Raw genomic sequence first — 15,113 nt, 5'->3', positions numbered from 1 at the left:
TTTAACATCTTTTTCGGCAATTTCACAACTGTTTTTTGCCTCTTAACATTTCGTTTTAGGGTTTTGGTAGCGTGAAATCATACATTGCAGCTCAAGGTAAATCGCTTAAAATGGATTCAAAAATATACTAACTTCATATTTATATCGTCACCAAAATTTAATTTTCATAGGTTTTTTAAATAATTGATATAATAAATATATACTTATAGGTCCATTGATTAACACCATAGATGACTTTTGGTGGATGGTGTGGAATGAGGAATGTAGCAAAATTGTCATGCTTACAAATCTCATCGAAGATGACAAAGTTAATATTGAATAAAGTTACCTTACTTGTTCATTTGACAATTGGTTTGTTAACTAAAGCTAACAAATCAGTGTTAACATAAATGAAATCTCTCTTTTTCCTCAAACTGAAAAATTACATTTTCAAAAATGTTACATTGTTAACAAGCTAAACGATTTTTGTTGTATGGTTTGTTTTCATTTATTATTGTGTACATCATTATTTGTAGGTAAAATGTATTCAGTATTGGCCAGACGATGATGCGATGGATACTAGAAACATGAAACTGGAATTAGTGGATAGCGAGTCTTTTGCAGATTTTACGATTCGCACATTAAAATTGACTAATGTAACGTCATCTTTTTTATCAAATATAATTTTATGTATGCTGTGTAAATAATACATTGTTTTATTTTGAAATTTATATGCGTTTTAACTTTATATCAGGGTGCAGAACACAGGACAATACGACAATTTCATTTCACTGCATGGCCAGATAAAAGAGTTCCAATGTATGCATCGTCGCTGGTTCACTTTCATTCTAAAGTTATCCACACGGAGACAAACCTTAAAGGCCCAATGATTGTTCACTGCAGGTATGTTTCTAACTGAGAAATGGAATAGGTTGATGCTATTTTTATTACAACAAGACATCCAAACAATATTTGATAAAATAGATAAAACTGCAAATTGCTTTAAAGCATTATCAAAAATATATACAGTGTTCATTGCACGATACTAGTTTAATTTGGTGGTTTTTTTTTTTTTTTTAATTTTACTAGTTTCTAGTATTTTTATAGTATTCTATAATTAATAAAAAATATTATTTATTATTCGTATTCTGTAATAATATAATCATTATAGTATATTAAGTAATTTAAATTTTTGTTATCAGCGAGGTTTCAGATGTGGCATGGTTCATGTTCAAATCGATCACAGGTTCATCTGAGATAAATTTTCAAGAAGTCAAGATTAAAATCCAAACCTCCAAAACTTGGATATCATAACGTATTTTAGTCAACGTAATCTATATTTTGTCCGCTATTTGTTCCTATGAATTACTTTAGAATTTTTAGGACACAATGTCCATTAAAGTAAATATTCATCGGGGTATTTGAGTTCCATCCTTTTACTCTGAACATATTGACAGTAATGAATAAATATTACAGTCAGTTTATCACCTGACAAATTTTGGCACCTTTGAAAAAAATAATGCAAGGTTGGTGACTTCGACAATAGGGTGTTTATAATTAGCGATGTCAAGTTAAAATATTAAGGCATCGAAGGAAACATTTGATAGCTAAATCTTATGTTTAAACAGATTTTCATTCAAACTTTAACTGTTTTGGGGTGTTATGTAAATTATACTATGGTTTGATATTCACGACCCTGGAAAACCTCACTCGACTTCGTGAAAATAAACCACGGTATAATTTACTTTACACAAAACAGAACTTATATATATATATCTATTACGAAGTATTTTAATACTCACTGATCTACGTTCACTACATTAAAACCACTGTCATAGAACTAGACCGATGCCCTGCCCTGTGTGTTGAATTGTACTACATGCAGATGGTGGTTAAATAATGTTTGTCATTTAAAGCAAGTTCTGATCATTGCTTAGGTGGCTTAGTGGTATTTTTTAAAAATAAATTCCTATCTATAAAAAAATGCATGTATGTATACGCGAGGCCATGTGCCTGTGAAAGGTTAGATGGGAATGTGTCTGGGTGTGTATGTTTCTCTTAGATCATTTAAATTTGTTGTAAAATTTGATGAGGCGATGAAAGTTGTTCCAGAGGCCAAAACGCCTGCGATAATGTTTTCCTTTATGTTTCTTTTTAAGTGCTGGGATAGGTAGAACTGGTACCTTCATAGCATTGAACTACCTCGTCCAACAAGCCAAAGAATCTGGATACGTCGATGTATTTGAATGTGTAAACACTTTACGACGTCAACGATTGAACATGGTTCAAACTCTGGTATATTATTACGGATTGCTATTTAAAAAATTAATGTACTGTTCTAAAACACAGACAATTTTAACAAAAACACTTTTATTTGAAATGTCTTTCAAGTTTAGTTTTGTATGATTTGGAACAGGAGCAGTACAAGTTTCTGCATGATGCAACTATAGAGGCTCTTATGTGTACTTCCTCGGACCCATCATCTGCCGAATTTCCGCAGATATACGAAGATTTGTTAAAAGTGGATGCTGAAACCGGTAAACGAAACATAGATTTGAATTTTGAGGTAAGTAATATATTTCAAACAGAACGGCTTAAAAATGCATAATTAACGTTGGTCTTTGCTAATGCTAAGTGATAGTTATGGGCAGTTTATTTCTTTTTTATCACGTTTACTGAGTATTTTCCACAACACACTTGAATTTATGATCGTATATGATGTTATCTATCAATTCATCACTTTTTGTAGAATCTTGGAATACCCTCATCTTCGTTACCAGAGTCGGTCTACAGCCTTGCTAAAAGTTCTATCAACAGAAGGAAAAATCGATACAGTAATATCTTACCAGGTAAATATTATCATATAATTGTTCTGAAATAATTAATGAGCTGACGAGTTAAATTTAAATATCTAAGACATTTTATGTGTTTCTTTAATTCATGTTTAGTTGATTCTGAGATGCCACAAATACGAGATGAAGAAAACAACCCTATTTACATCAATGCGGTTTTCTTACCGGTAATGTTTATTGGTATAAAGCAATCTTAGCATGAAAAATTGTTTTTGTTAAAAGCAGATTATCAACTAATATATCATATTGTTTATATTGTTATAAACTATGTTACACTCTAAATGTAATGTTATCAGCTGTATTTAAGAAGTAAAAATATATTACATATGTAGAGATAATGGTCATTGTCGAAGTGTAAGAATACATACATGTATCTGGTACCTTAACTTGTTCAGCTGTACGTATGCACTACGTAATGGTATCGTACGGGAAAGTATTGCTAATCAACAGCATTAAAACAGAGGCATGATCCCTTATAGCATGATTTAGCTATCTAAGCATTTAAAAAAAAACTTTATTTCTTACAAAAGATTAATTTTTATAAGGTTTTAGAAAGGTTTTACTCACATTTAGGTCACCTGAGTGACTTAGGTCACCTGAGTGACTTAGGTCACGTAAATATGTAAGTGAAACCATTACTTAAACCTCGTAAAATTTGGTTTATGTTAGCTGAATATTGCAATTTGTCTTCGTCCGTCATCGTACGCCTTGTTTGTTCGTTAACATTTTTCATTTTTACTTCTTCTTAAAAATTACAATGCTAATTATTACCATTTTTGGTGTGAAGTATTTCTAGGATAAGAGAAATCTTAATTATGAAATTTACAATACTACCACCTGTGAGAAAATACATGCCCTGTGGAGTGAATTAGGTTAAACTATTTATAGAAAGCCTCTGAAAGAATTGGATTTAATATGTTTAATATTATACTTGGCCAACTTCCATTGTCGTTTCATTTCATTAATTTTATTATTTTATGTATGAAACAATATACATTTTGTTGTCTTATGTCAAATAAGATTTCATGCTTGATTGGTCTCCTTTGACACTTAAAACTAAAATACAATATTAAAAGATATGCTGCAAACTTGTAAATTACAATATTTTGAAAACTTATGAGAGAGTTGGAAAAGTATCTTTGCTGCTGACATCTGATTTATTTTTATTATGACTATTTTTTCTATTTCTTTTTTTGGGGGGGGAAGGGGGGGGGGGTTACTTTTTTTCACGTAGACAAGTAACCGCGTAATAATACGTTTAGGTGTTTATTCATAAGTGTGTGTGTGTGTGTATGTATGTATGATTGAAAGTCTGTTCTGCATGTCTGTTCTTCGAAAAAGAAATAGATTATAAAAAATAGTTTGCCTATTTTTTTGTTTAATCGTTTAAAATACAACAATTGATTCTAGGCCAGCACTCAATTAAGGACAGTGATAACAAATTGTAAGAAATCGACTGTTTTGGAATTAAATTTAGATAGGTACGGCTAGATTGAGTTTGCAGACATCACTATCTAATCTTTGTGTGAGGTAATCTACGATACTGAATGGGCGATTATCGGTCATTTCGGTCATCCCTGCTTGTCGTCATGGTCGTTGCGGCGGAGCACCAGTGTGTGGTGCTGGTGTTTTGGCCTTTCTAGTGCAAGTGAGCGGCACTCCCTGCATCAATATAAGTGTGCGGTCATCCTTATTTGTGTTAATGATGGTTGCGGTGGAGAAGTAGTTTGTGGTCATCCCTGCTGATGTTCTGGCGTTTCTAGCGCTAATGAGCGGCACTTCCTTTTGCACTAGGTTTGCGTTGTTGGCGCAAGTGTGCGGTTATCTCTGCCTGCGTAGCGTTGTATTTGCAGGCATGGTGATGAAAGCCTGCACTTGTAATTTTGGCAGCAATCAGATCTATCCTATTCTATCTCGGGTAAGGGCCCGCGGGGGAACACAGGCAGCTATCCCCTTTCATGTTACATTTTGCATACCAACTTCAACAAGAAACACCCCTCTGCTAATCATTAAAAACCATTTATAAGCCTTCAAGTACAGCAAATCTCAAATTTACAAATATATTTTAAATTATTGATGGGTCCTTTTACCGAAACTGTCCTTTGCAACAATACTGGAGGGTTGTCAACATTTAATTATATAAACAGAAACATAATTTTTTTTTTACCAAAATCATGACAATGCCACTTTAAGTGTAGAATATCTACATGTGGTACAATAACCATGTCAACGAACATTCTATTAACAATTTCTGGCATTTCTGTACATGTATACAATGACCATGTCAAAGAACATTCAATTAAAAATTTCTGGCATAAAAAATTTAAATGTCATTTCATTTTGACTTCATATAAGAACATGAATCTGCACATAAAGTTACATGTGTGACGCTAGTAATATAATAGTTTTTGGGAGTTGATTTTAATCAACTTTCCAATGCAGTTACTCTGGCAAACCGAAAGTGAAACAGTGTTTGGACCTAAGCACAAAACATCACCGCTGACAAGACGTAGTTCTTTAAAAAAAATTTAAAAAAATCAATGTAATGTATGCTGGAGCATTGTTTTTCAAGGAAACTTATCTATAAACACTTTGAAAAAAGTCAGATTTTATATAATACGTACAATTTAGATATTTTTGTAGTCTTATGTATTCCTACGCCAGAGTTTAATGAGTTTAATACAGTCTCGTTCAACCAAACGCTCGGCTGTCTCCGTAGATCTCCGACAAGCAGAGAGGCTCTCTTGCATGTCTGATATTAACAGAGACAGCCGAGCGTATAGTTGAACGAGACTGTATAAAGAGTTCAATGTCAATAGTGCTTGGATCCATACAATTTTTAGAATTGTTTCGATTACTTATACATAGTTTGAAATCTATCCTTAAATATTACACATGATTCATATTGGATTTCTCGAAATTCTTACGGAAAAGTTAAAAAATTTATATTATAAAACAGTGCGTAATTCAAATACAGACTAGAAACTAATGGCCATGCAAGATAAGTTGAATGATAATCGATAAAATCAAACGTTAGTCCTTTGATTTTATTTTACAGGCATACAAGACAAAGCGCGCCTTCATAGCTACACAGATGCCCCTTAAAGACACGGTTATAGACTTTTGGCGACTTCTGTATGAACAGCAAGTATCAACCATTGTCATGTTGAATCAACTCGACTCAAATAAACCTAAAGAGGTACAGAGTATCTTTGCTTACAGTGCATGTCATACTCTTAATCTGTTATACATTGTAAAATATTTTATATGTTTGGCTAACAATTATGTATTTTTTAAGATATTGATTGTTGCAGACTAAAAGTTCGATAATTTTCTGAAACTGCAAGGTTTATCTTAACTAATATTGTTGGATGAGGGAAACGTGAATTGTAAATTTTGTGACCCCAACCTGTTGCAGAACTAAATTTGACTTGTTTTCGATTTTTTAATACAACATAAAGCTTTCTCCTGCAATATATATTATTTTTGCGGCCACTTTTTGTCTTTAAAAGAGATAAAATAATGATTTTAAGAATTGTCCCGCTTTTCAGGCATTATGATTTTGTTGACAATTTCATTTTTCTAAAATGGTTAATTATTTTGAATATTTTTTGGGCAAATTTTATTCATTGACAGTTTTAAGAACACAAATAGATTTAAAAACCAATTACATGTACAACATTGGCCCTTCTTACATAAATTATCATAATATTACATAAATATTGATAAAATCAACACTTTAAATTTTGGAGTATTTTATTTTAAATTTGAATGAATGCTTTAGCACATAAAATGTACTCAATGAAAAATTCTGAACATTTTATATATCAACTTTAGCATACATGTGCTTTAATTCATATAAATTTTTTACGGCTTTTCAACAAAGATAATACTGTACGAATCTCCCTCTGCTGGAATTATGACTTTTTGTGACAATTTTTTTTTTGAAATATCAAAAAGGTAAATACAATTTTGGATATATTTATTGACATCAACAGAATAAAAACTATAATATAAACCTAGGATTATGTGTAAAAATTAAGATTTGTACACCTACATGGTTAAAATGAAGAATGTTAAAATTCTCCCACCTTATTAGCTTTTAATTAGGAAATTTTACATATATGTAATGCAGCTAATCATAATGGTTAGCCTAATTATTCCAAAAGAACTAAAAATTGAATGGGGGAGGGGTAGCAAAACCGAAATTGAAATGTCTTTTCTACATATTTTTAAATTTCATAAACGATTCAAACAACTTGACTTTACGTGATCAACGTCCTGTCTCCAAATAATATAAAAACATCATGAATATTAGGTACATTTTTGCATGAATGTATGCAGTCATAAACTGTCTTTTATAAAAATACTACAAACTTCAAACAATAAAACGGGTGTTGAGAAACGATAATCATTCATCATTTATTCAAATATTTATAATACGAATATAGTCATTATACTTTGTAAAAAGCTTTAATGTATAATTTCTTTGTTTTTGAAGTACATCGGGAAGTATTGGCCTGAAGATTTAAATGCTATTGCTGAGTTTGGCCCTTTTCGAATCACAAAGAAAGGCTTTACAGAAGGAACAGATTTTTACATTATTGACCTTTGTTGCCACAAAGAGGGACAAAACGAGGTACACCTGTAGCTATATAGTGAAGTTCATATACCTGTAAACAAAGTCAACGTCTAATTGCTGATATGATTTGAATTCTATACCAAAGAAATCTAAGGCACAGATTACGTTTGAATTATTTGCAGAATAACAGGAAGATTCGACTATTTCAAGGTCAATTCTGGCCAGATTCGTCGACTGTCCCGACTTCAGTGTTGTCCTTCTTAAAGTTGATCAATGATGTGGAACTGCATCATGACCGGAACAACTCTGGTCCTGTAGTTGCCCACTGCATGTAAGTTCATTTCGTGCTTTTTCAGAAATAACTGTTATATGATTGTCAAGATAGAGGGATTTAATAAAATTCTTTAAACAAAGCTAGTAATAAGAATTTTTATTATACCATGGCCGATTCCGGTATCTTACATCAAATTTTAGATGAGATACGAATCGGTTGAGGTGTGTTGAATGAGTTCAGTATGACTGGTTTGCTGTCATTGATTACTAAGGCGCCATTTTTTCAGCGGTAGCGTTTGAAATCAAGGGCTGGCTATCCAATCTAAAGATACAATGTAGAACCAGTTCTGTCGTAGAACAGACTTATTACTATATATTTGTTAAACAAACACTTGGATAAAATTTTAAAATTATTTCGATAACTGATACTTAATGCATCGTAGACTTTGATGGCGTCAATTTTTTAATATAATACATGGTTCATTTGGGGTTTTCCATTTTTTACTCAGATTTTTTGTCCGAAAGGCCCGAGAGTTCATATTAGAGAAAAAATGTGCGTAATTATTTAAAAACAGCTAAGAATCTACTTGCTATGCGAAATTACATATCGTTGATTTTGAAATTAATAATCAATGAAATCAATTCCCGTCAGTATTTCAGTACTTTGATTTTAAAACAGGCATAGACCTTGCAGTAAACATTCAGGTGGCTAAATGTTAGATCTTGTTAAATTGTAGGACTCATCCAGCTGTTCATAAGACTCATTTGGAAACAAAAAATGTTGAGATATGTTTTTAAAAATATTTTTTTAGGAATGGAGCCGAAAAAAGTGGGTTGTTTTGTGTCATGCAAGTTGTATTAGAGAGGATGAAAATTGAGCAAGATGTAGCAATACATCACGTGATTCAACAGATGCGCAGTATTCGACCAAGCATAATTCCGAATGCGGTAATTAAGGTTTTTTTTACGGAAAGTTTACTGAATATTATGGAAAAAAGTTTTCCAAATCATTAACTAAGCTAGTGCTCTTAAACAAGACGAAAGCATACAAGATGTTCCAACCAGTATGTGAAAACTTATAGACAAGTGAAGATGTGCAGATAATATAGCTCGCTGTTGAATTATTTTAAAGAAATTAAGAAACATACTTTTTAGCTTACCTGATCTGAAAGCTCAAGTGAGCTATTCTGATCACATTTTGTCCGACGTCCGTCTATCCGTCCGTTCGTCCGTCTGGTCGTCTGTCCGTCTGTAAACTTTTAACATTTTGAACGTCTTCTCTAAAACTGCTCGGCCAATTTCAACCAAATTTGGCACAAAGCATCCTCCGGGGAAGGCAAAAACAAATTTTAGAAATTAAAGACCGATCTTTATTTAAAGTGGAAGAGAAGACCTCAAAACTGTAGAAAAGGGGGTACATTTTTTAAAATCTTTTTCTCAAGAACTACTGAGTCAAATTCAACGTAATTTATCATAAATAATCCTTATTGAAAGGAAAATATAAATTGCAAAAGTTATGGGCTAATTCTATTTCAAATCTCAACTATTACGAAAATAATAATAAAGGAAAGGCGTGTTTCAATCAGTTCATAGCTTCGGTTTCGGTATTCCATACGAGTCTTGGTAAAATAGGTAGGCAAACCCGAGCCGGTGTAACGTAGAATAAGGACCTCCGTAGAATAATGACCGGGGGTCATTTTTCGACGTAGCATAATGACCCCCCGGTTATTATTCTACGCAGAAAAATGATCCTTTTGCCTGAAGAATAAGTGTCATTTTCATAAATTGAGCACACTCTACATAAGGAAAAGTGACCCCTGCAGAATAATGACCTCCATATAGATTAAAGTTTTTCAGTATATTTTTTTAATTATTTGTAAAATTATCTTTACAATATTGCATTTTTTCCTGCAGTTTACAGAAAGTAACAGAAATTATCATTCATATTAAAAAAAACTTGTGAAAAAAAAGTGAAAAAGGGGTATATCTTTAAAAAAAATCCTTCTGTTATAACAAGATACTAACGTATTGCATCGGGGGTATGGTTGTCATGTTATCAATTACATTTACATGCATCTATCGTGTTCCGATAGGGCCCTTCGACCTTCGCACTTTTGCCTTTAGGACGAAGATGCGAGAGTGCGAAGTTGCGAAAACGAAAGTGCGAAGGTGCGACGAAGAAGGAGCAAATTTGCAAAGATGCGATGGTGCGAAAGCGAAGGAGCGGTGGTACTAATGCTTTTCGCCTTCGCACTCTCGCCTTCGCATCTTCGCACTTTTGCCTTCGCCTTTTTGATTGTATTCCGCAAGTCTCGGTCGATTACATAGAATTTGATGCAGACACCGTACTCTTCAAGGTTTTCCATGATTTCATTGGTACGCATGCGGTAGGCCATCGTGCTTACTATGAATGTTTATTAATATTTTTAGTGTACATGTTACATAGATGTTTACCAGTGCTGGCTATTGCTAATCATTATATACTCCACATAAAATGTAATGTCCGCCATAATGTGTACATATGCACTTCCAGACTACTGTCACTTACCAGCTGTCTGTTTACTAAGGATTAAACACAACCAGAAATAATATTGACGCAAGCGTCAAATGGGCGGCAAAAAATAAAATTGTTGTATGAATCATCATTGTTTGTTTACATAAAAAAAACACACCACAAAGAAGAAAATAACGCGTTGGTTGTACTATTTTTATCTTTATAGTAAATTTCAATATATTTTTCAGCAACACGTTTTGAAGTTTAACATTTTACTATTATTACGTATCGAGTTCGTTACTGTAAACATTTCTTATTGTATGACCATTGCCATAGTATGAAGTAATGGAGAACACATTGATTTGTACATTATTCTGATACAAAGTTCAGTTCTTCATTATTCTTTTGGAGGTTATGTATTTCAAATCATTTTTATTTGTCATTGTATTGAATCATGTAAGATCATATGCTCATCCGGTAGACTCTGTCCAAATTTAAAAGTAAAAAATAAACAGGATATTTTTTTTCTAAATGGAATTATAAATCTTATCTACACTTCAGGTTATGGTGATAATCGTGCTAATTTAATTGCGTGAGGTTCTCGAAAGTATTAAATATAATCAGGTAAGCTCAATTTTTCAGGTCTTTCATATTTTGCGTAAATAATTGATATGGATGTCATTTTATGATATTTTCCTACCACATTTCACATGGAAATATAATAAATATACACACACATTCATTTTATTTGACGCAGAACAAAGAAATTAAAATATTTCGTTTCTATAAAATTTCATGTCATTCAGGTCTTTAGCATTTCATGTCTTTAGAATGTCCAGTTTTCCGATCCCGATACAATGAAAAACTCCGATATTTTGCGAATAGATTATGGTCTTGGTAAAATTGCGCCTTACACGACAGTCTATGACCCACTTTACATTTACGAGTAAAACAAAAAATATGTAATATTTTTTTAGAGGCATAAGACATATTTCTACATGCAAAACTTTTAATTCATAAAAATAGGCATAATATTAATTCTTTATATAAAAAAACTATCCCGCAGAAACGCAGTTACAATATCTAAATTTATATCAAATAACGGACCACCTTCTGGCGGCCCGTGATAACATTCTAATTTCATTATACGACAATCCTTGCTCATGCATGGATCTAAAGGGGGAGAGGGGGTCCGCCCCGGGAAAGTTCAATATTAATTATTTCAAGCAGTAATAGGAGAGAGGGGATCCGGACCCTATCCCCCCTGAATAATTTTATTTTATTAATTTTATAAAATAAAATTTCCAAAATATGCTTCGTAACCCTTTTAACGTTAGAGAGCTCCGCAACTACAAAAAGCGTGAAGATGCGAAGGCGAGAGTGCGAAGTTGCAAAGGCGAAGAAGCGAAAGTAGTATTGCTTCTTCCCCTTCTCAACTTTGCACTGTTGCCTTCGCATCTTCGAGCTTCGCCGTCGCATCTTCGCACTTTCGCTCCTTCGCCGCCGCAACTTCGCAATTTTGCATCTTCGCCCTATAGGCGAAAGTGCAAAGGTCGAAGTGGCCCCATCAGAACACCATATGTATCTAATTATTACGAGTGTCAACACATAAAATTATTTCGAGATAGAAGACACAATTAAAACAAAATTCTGTTTATTGGCGATGAAAGAGTTGACTCGATATTGTTCGTTAATTATACTTACATTGACGATTTCCCCCTACAACAAACTGCTGGTATGCAAGTGCATCAACCAGAATTAATGAAACCAAACTTATGAAAAGTTTACTCCACTGTTAGGTATCATAACCAAGCTGAAGTTATCAGGCACTGACAGCAGCCATTACGCCAGTAGAAGTTAACGGCCAATAAGAAAAATCGTCAAAGTACTGAGAGTACTCAAAAAGAAAATATATTTTACTTTATCATGGGTTTAACTTAATTAATATCAAGATGATTAATGCATCAATACTTTGTATGAGCATTGACAACTTTGGATGCAGTAAAGATCGTGTGATAAATATCAAGGAGGATATAAACCCCTAATATGAGCCCAAACCCTTTATCAACACCTTTAGAAACAATCTCTTCTTATTATAATCGATCAGTGTTTATTATCTATTAAGATTTACTATAGTCAGGTACTCTTCACACATTTGCTCTAAAAGAATAAAGTCCATTCATGATCACAAATACAACATTACAACACATTTTTAGAATATTTATGTTCATGTATTACGTAGAAGAAAACAAAACTAACGTAAAATGATTTTTCAAAAATTACTCTCCCCCGAAATGTAAATAAGAAGTATTCATATTCCTACGTTACCTGCCTCCTTAGTCGTTTTCCATAAAAATATATACATGTATCATTTTTCGATTGACAATTCATTCACCAATGAATATAACTTATATTATTACAACAATTATTCTTTCATGATTATTGTTCGTTAATTGTCACACAATATCCTCATTGTGTATGCATTTGATTTTCTTATTTGCGTCATTTCCTGCCATATGTCAACGAAAGAAGTGACGTAATTGTTAACAATCAATTTGTGGCAATGTAAGAGTGACTTGTGTGTGCTTGCTACGGATATGAAAACTTATATACAGTACAGTGATTTATTTACAAGTTCGGTGTTTATAACTTTTTTCTTTAGAAAAATCCAATTCTTCTTCAGCAAGGGGGGTCATTATTCCACGTCGAAAAAAGACCCCCGGTCATTATTCTACGGGGGTCATTATTCTTCATTACACCGGGACAAAATAAAAGCCGGATCAGATCGAGATTTTTCAATTTACGTCGATAATAATTAACCAATGTCATTACAATTTTCAGGATATGTTACAGGCCGATATATTTGTATTCGCAGTAAGTATTGATAGACACCAATGCGTATTTTGGAATTTATTGACAATTGTGGATTTTTAAGTTGGTAAAATGGGTATGCAAGCCGGGGTCGACATTTTACGGGTTTGTGGACTTCTTTAAGAAGAAGCTTAATAATTCATGTTTAATTCCATGCTTCTAAAACAAAGTTCTTTGTTTAAAGCAGCCATGACTTATGATAAATGGGTCGATCTGACAAAGATTAATTTGTTTCTTAAGTAACAGTTCGCATGCCGATTTAGTGAAGTAAATTGAGATTAAATATTTCAATATGTTGACAGTTTTCACATATGACGGTGGTGTAAGCTTGTTTAGATTTTCGTTTCGTTTTTAGCTCGCCTGAACTGAAAGCTCAAATGAGCTTTTCTGATTACCTTTTGTCCGTCTGTCTGTCTGTCTGTTCGTCCCTCCGTCTGTAAACTTTTCACATTTTAAACTTCTTCTCTAAAAACCACTTCGTGAATTTCAACCAAATTTGGCACAAAGCATCCCTATAGAAAGGTGATTATAAATTGTAGAAATGAAAGACCGACCTTTATTTAAATCGGAGAAAAAATCGAAACTTTAGAAAAAGGGAGGTGCATTTTAAAAAATCTTTTTCTCAAGAACTACTGAGTCAAATTCAACGTTATTTTGCATAAAAAATCCTTATGGCAAGGAAATTCTGTTTCAAATTTGAGAAATTTACGAAAATAAAAATAAAGAGATTATCGCGGTCAATTAGTTTATAACTTCGGGTTCGGTATTCCATATCGAAAACGAAAGTTCTTTGTATAAAGCAGCCATGTTTGAATGTTGACGCATGACAAACGGGTCAATCTGATAAAGATGAATTTGCTTGTTGTGCAACAGTTTACGTGCGAAGGAAAACTTGAAACATGCTAAATATATTTCTGCCGAGTTCGTGAAGTGAATTGAGGTTCAATCTTTCAATGCGTTGACATTTTCACTCGTGACCGTGGTTTCACGTTGTTTTGAATTTTGTTTATGCTTTTTTACTTAACGGGAAATATCGCCTGTATTTTGAAATTTTTAAGTATCGAATCAAATATAGACTTCGGTAAATCAGACATTTAATTGTTTACCTGCTGAAAATGAGCAATCTGATGCACTAACAACATATAATATTATAAAAAAAAATATTATGGTAATTCGGTACGATCTCTACTTTGTGGATGATTATAAAGCAATGTGTTTTGTTAAGATGCTCTGCATTTTCAGTCTAAACGGAGATTTGTTTTTGCTGCTAGAAATATATAGGTATATATTATGAAAAATAAATTGTGCTTTTTCCTTGTTTTAGTGCATGTTTCTTCTGTTTTAATTGTTTACAATTTTCTCTTTACTAACCATATTAAGCTGTGTCAAGTTTCAAATTATAAGCAAGATACAGAGCTTTGCTCACAGAACTGAGGGCATGCTTTTGTTCATTTTGAATAGGAAATACCAAGTTTAAAAATCTAAAGTTGAATGTAATTAACTCTTGTGAACAAAAAACTGTCTCAAACCAAGCAGAATAGGGAGTTCTGTATCTTGCTTATAATTCTACAATTGATGCTGAAAGAACTATATATGATAAGAGTTAAATTTGGCCCCCATAGTTCACCATTTTTTAAAGTGTTTCGGTTACAATAAAATGTTATGTTATAATTTAGAAGAGTTCATATAAAATATATTTTTCACACATTTGTTTGATTTATTTGCACTGACTTGCAGTATATGACGTCAGAAGTGACGCTATTTCAAAAATTCAATCAAAATAAGTCGAAATTGACATTTTTCTCGTCTTTTTACGAATGGGAAATATAGAGCGCATGCTTGAACCAGGACAAATTTTTTGTCACTTATTAGTCTTGGCTAGATACATCTCTGATCAAAATATTTTGTTGGTTCAAGCATGCGCTCTATGTTTCCTGAAAGACAAACTTCTTGAAAACAAGCCTTTTTTATGCTAAATGCAAAAATGGCGGGAAAAGGCCCTCTTTACAATGCCGTATTTCTAAATTGTGGGCACTTTAAACTCTAATGACATCGACACGTT

The 15,113-nt window shown here is 32.7% G+C and overlaps 1 protein-coding gene across 1 annotated transcript in view; it reads left to right on the top strand.

Annotated features, from left to right (window-relative positions):
• The window catches only part of LOC128168358 (receptor-type tyrosine-protein phosphatase mu-like), a 54,958-nt gene that overhangs the window by 27,170 nt on the left and 12,675 nt on the right, over positions 1 to 15,113 (top strand). The window contains exons 17-28 of the mRNA XM_052834603.1: positions 60 to 96; positions 210 to 307; positions 516 to 635; positions 734 to 882; positions 2,139 to 2,274; positions 2,396 to 2,545; positions 2,729 to 2,828; positions 2,928 to 2,998; positions 5,890 to 6,030; positions 7,333 to 7,470; positions 7,596 to 7,744; positions 8,499 to 8,634. Coding sequence (XP_052690563.1) covers positions 60 to 96; positions 210 to 307; positions 516 to 635; positions 734 to 882; positions 2,139 to 2,274; positions 2,396 to 2,545; positions 2,729 to 2,828; positions 2,928 to 2,998; positions 5,890 to 6,030; positions 7,333 to 7,470; positions 7,596 to 7,744; positions 8,499 to 8,634 — 1,425 coding nt within the window. The remainder of the gene's footprint in view (positions 1 to 59; positions 97 to 209; positions 308 to 515; positions 636 to 733; positions 883 to 2,138; positions 2,275 to 2,395; positions 2,546 to 2,728; positions 2,829 to 2,927; positions 2,999 to 5,889; positions 6,031 to 7,332; positions 7,471 to 7,595; positions 7,745 to 8,498; positions 8,635 to 15,113) is intronic.

This window comes from Crassostrea angulata, chromosome 10, assembly GCF_025612915.1.
Source record: "Crassostrea angulata isolate pt1a10 chromosome 10, ASM2561291v2, whole genome shotgun sequence".
Lineage (NCBI taxonomy): Eukaryota > Metazoa > Mollusca > Bivalvia > Ostreida > Ostreidae > Magallana > Magallana angulata.
The sequence above is the reverse complement of the archived record's forward strand: the minus strand, read 5'-3'. Positions and strand labels throughout refer to the sequence as shown.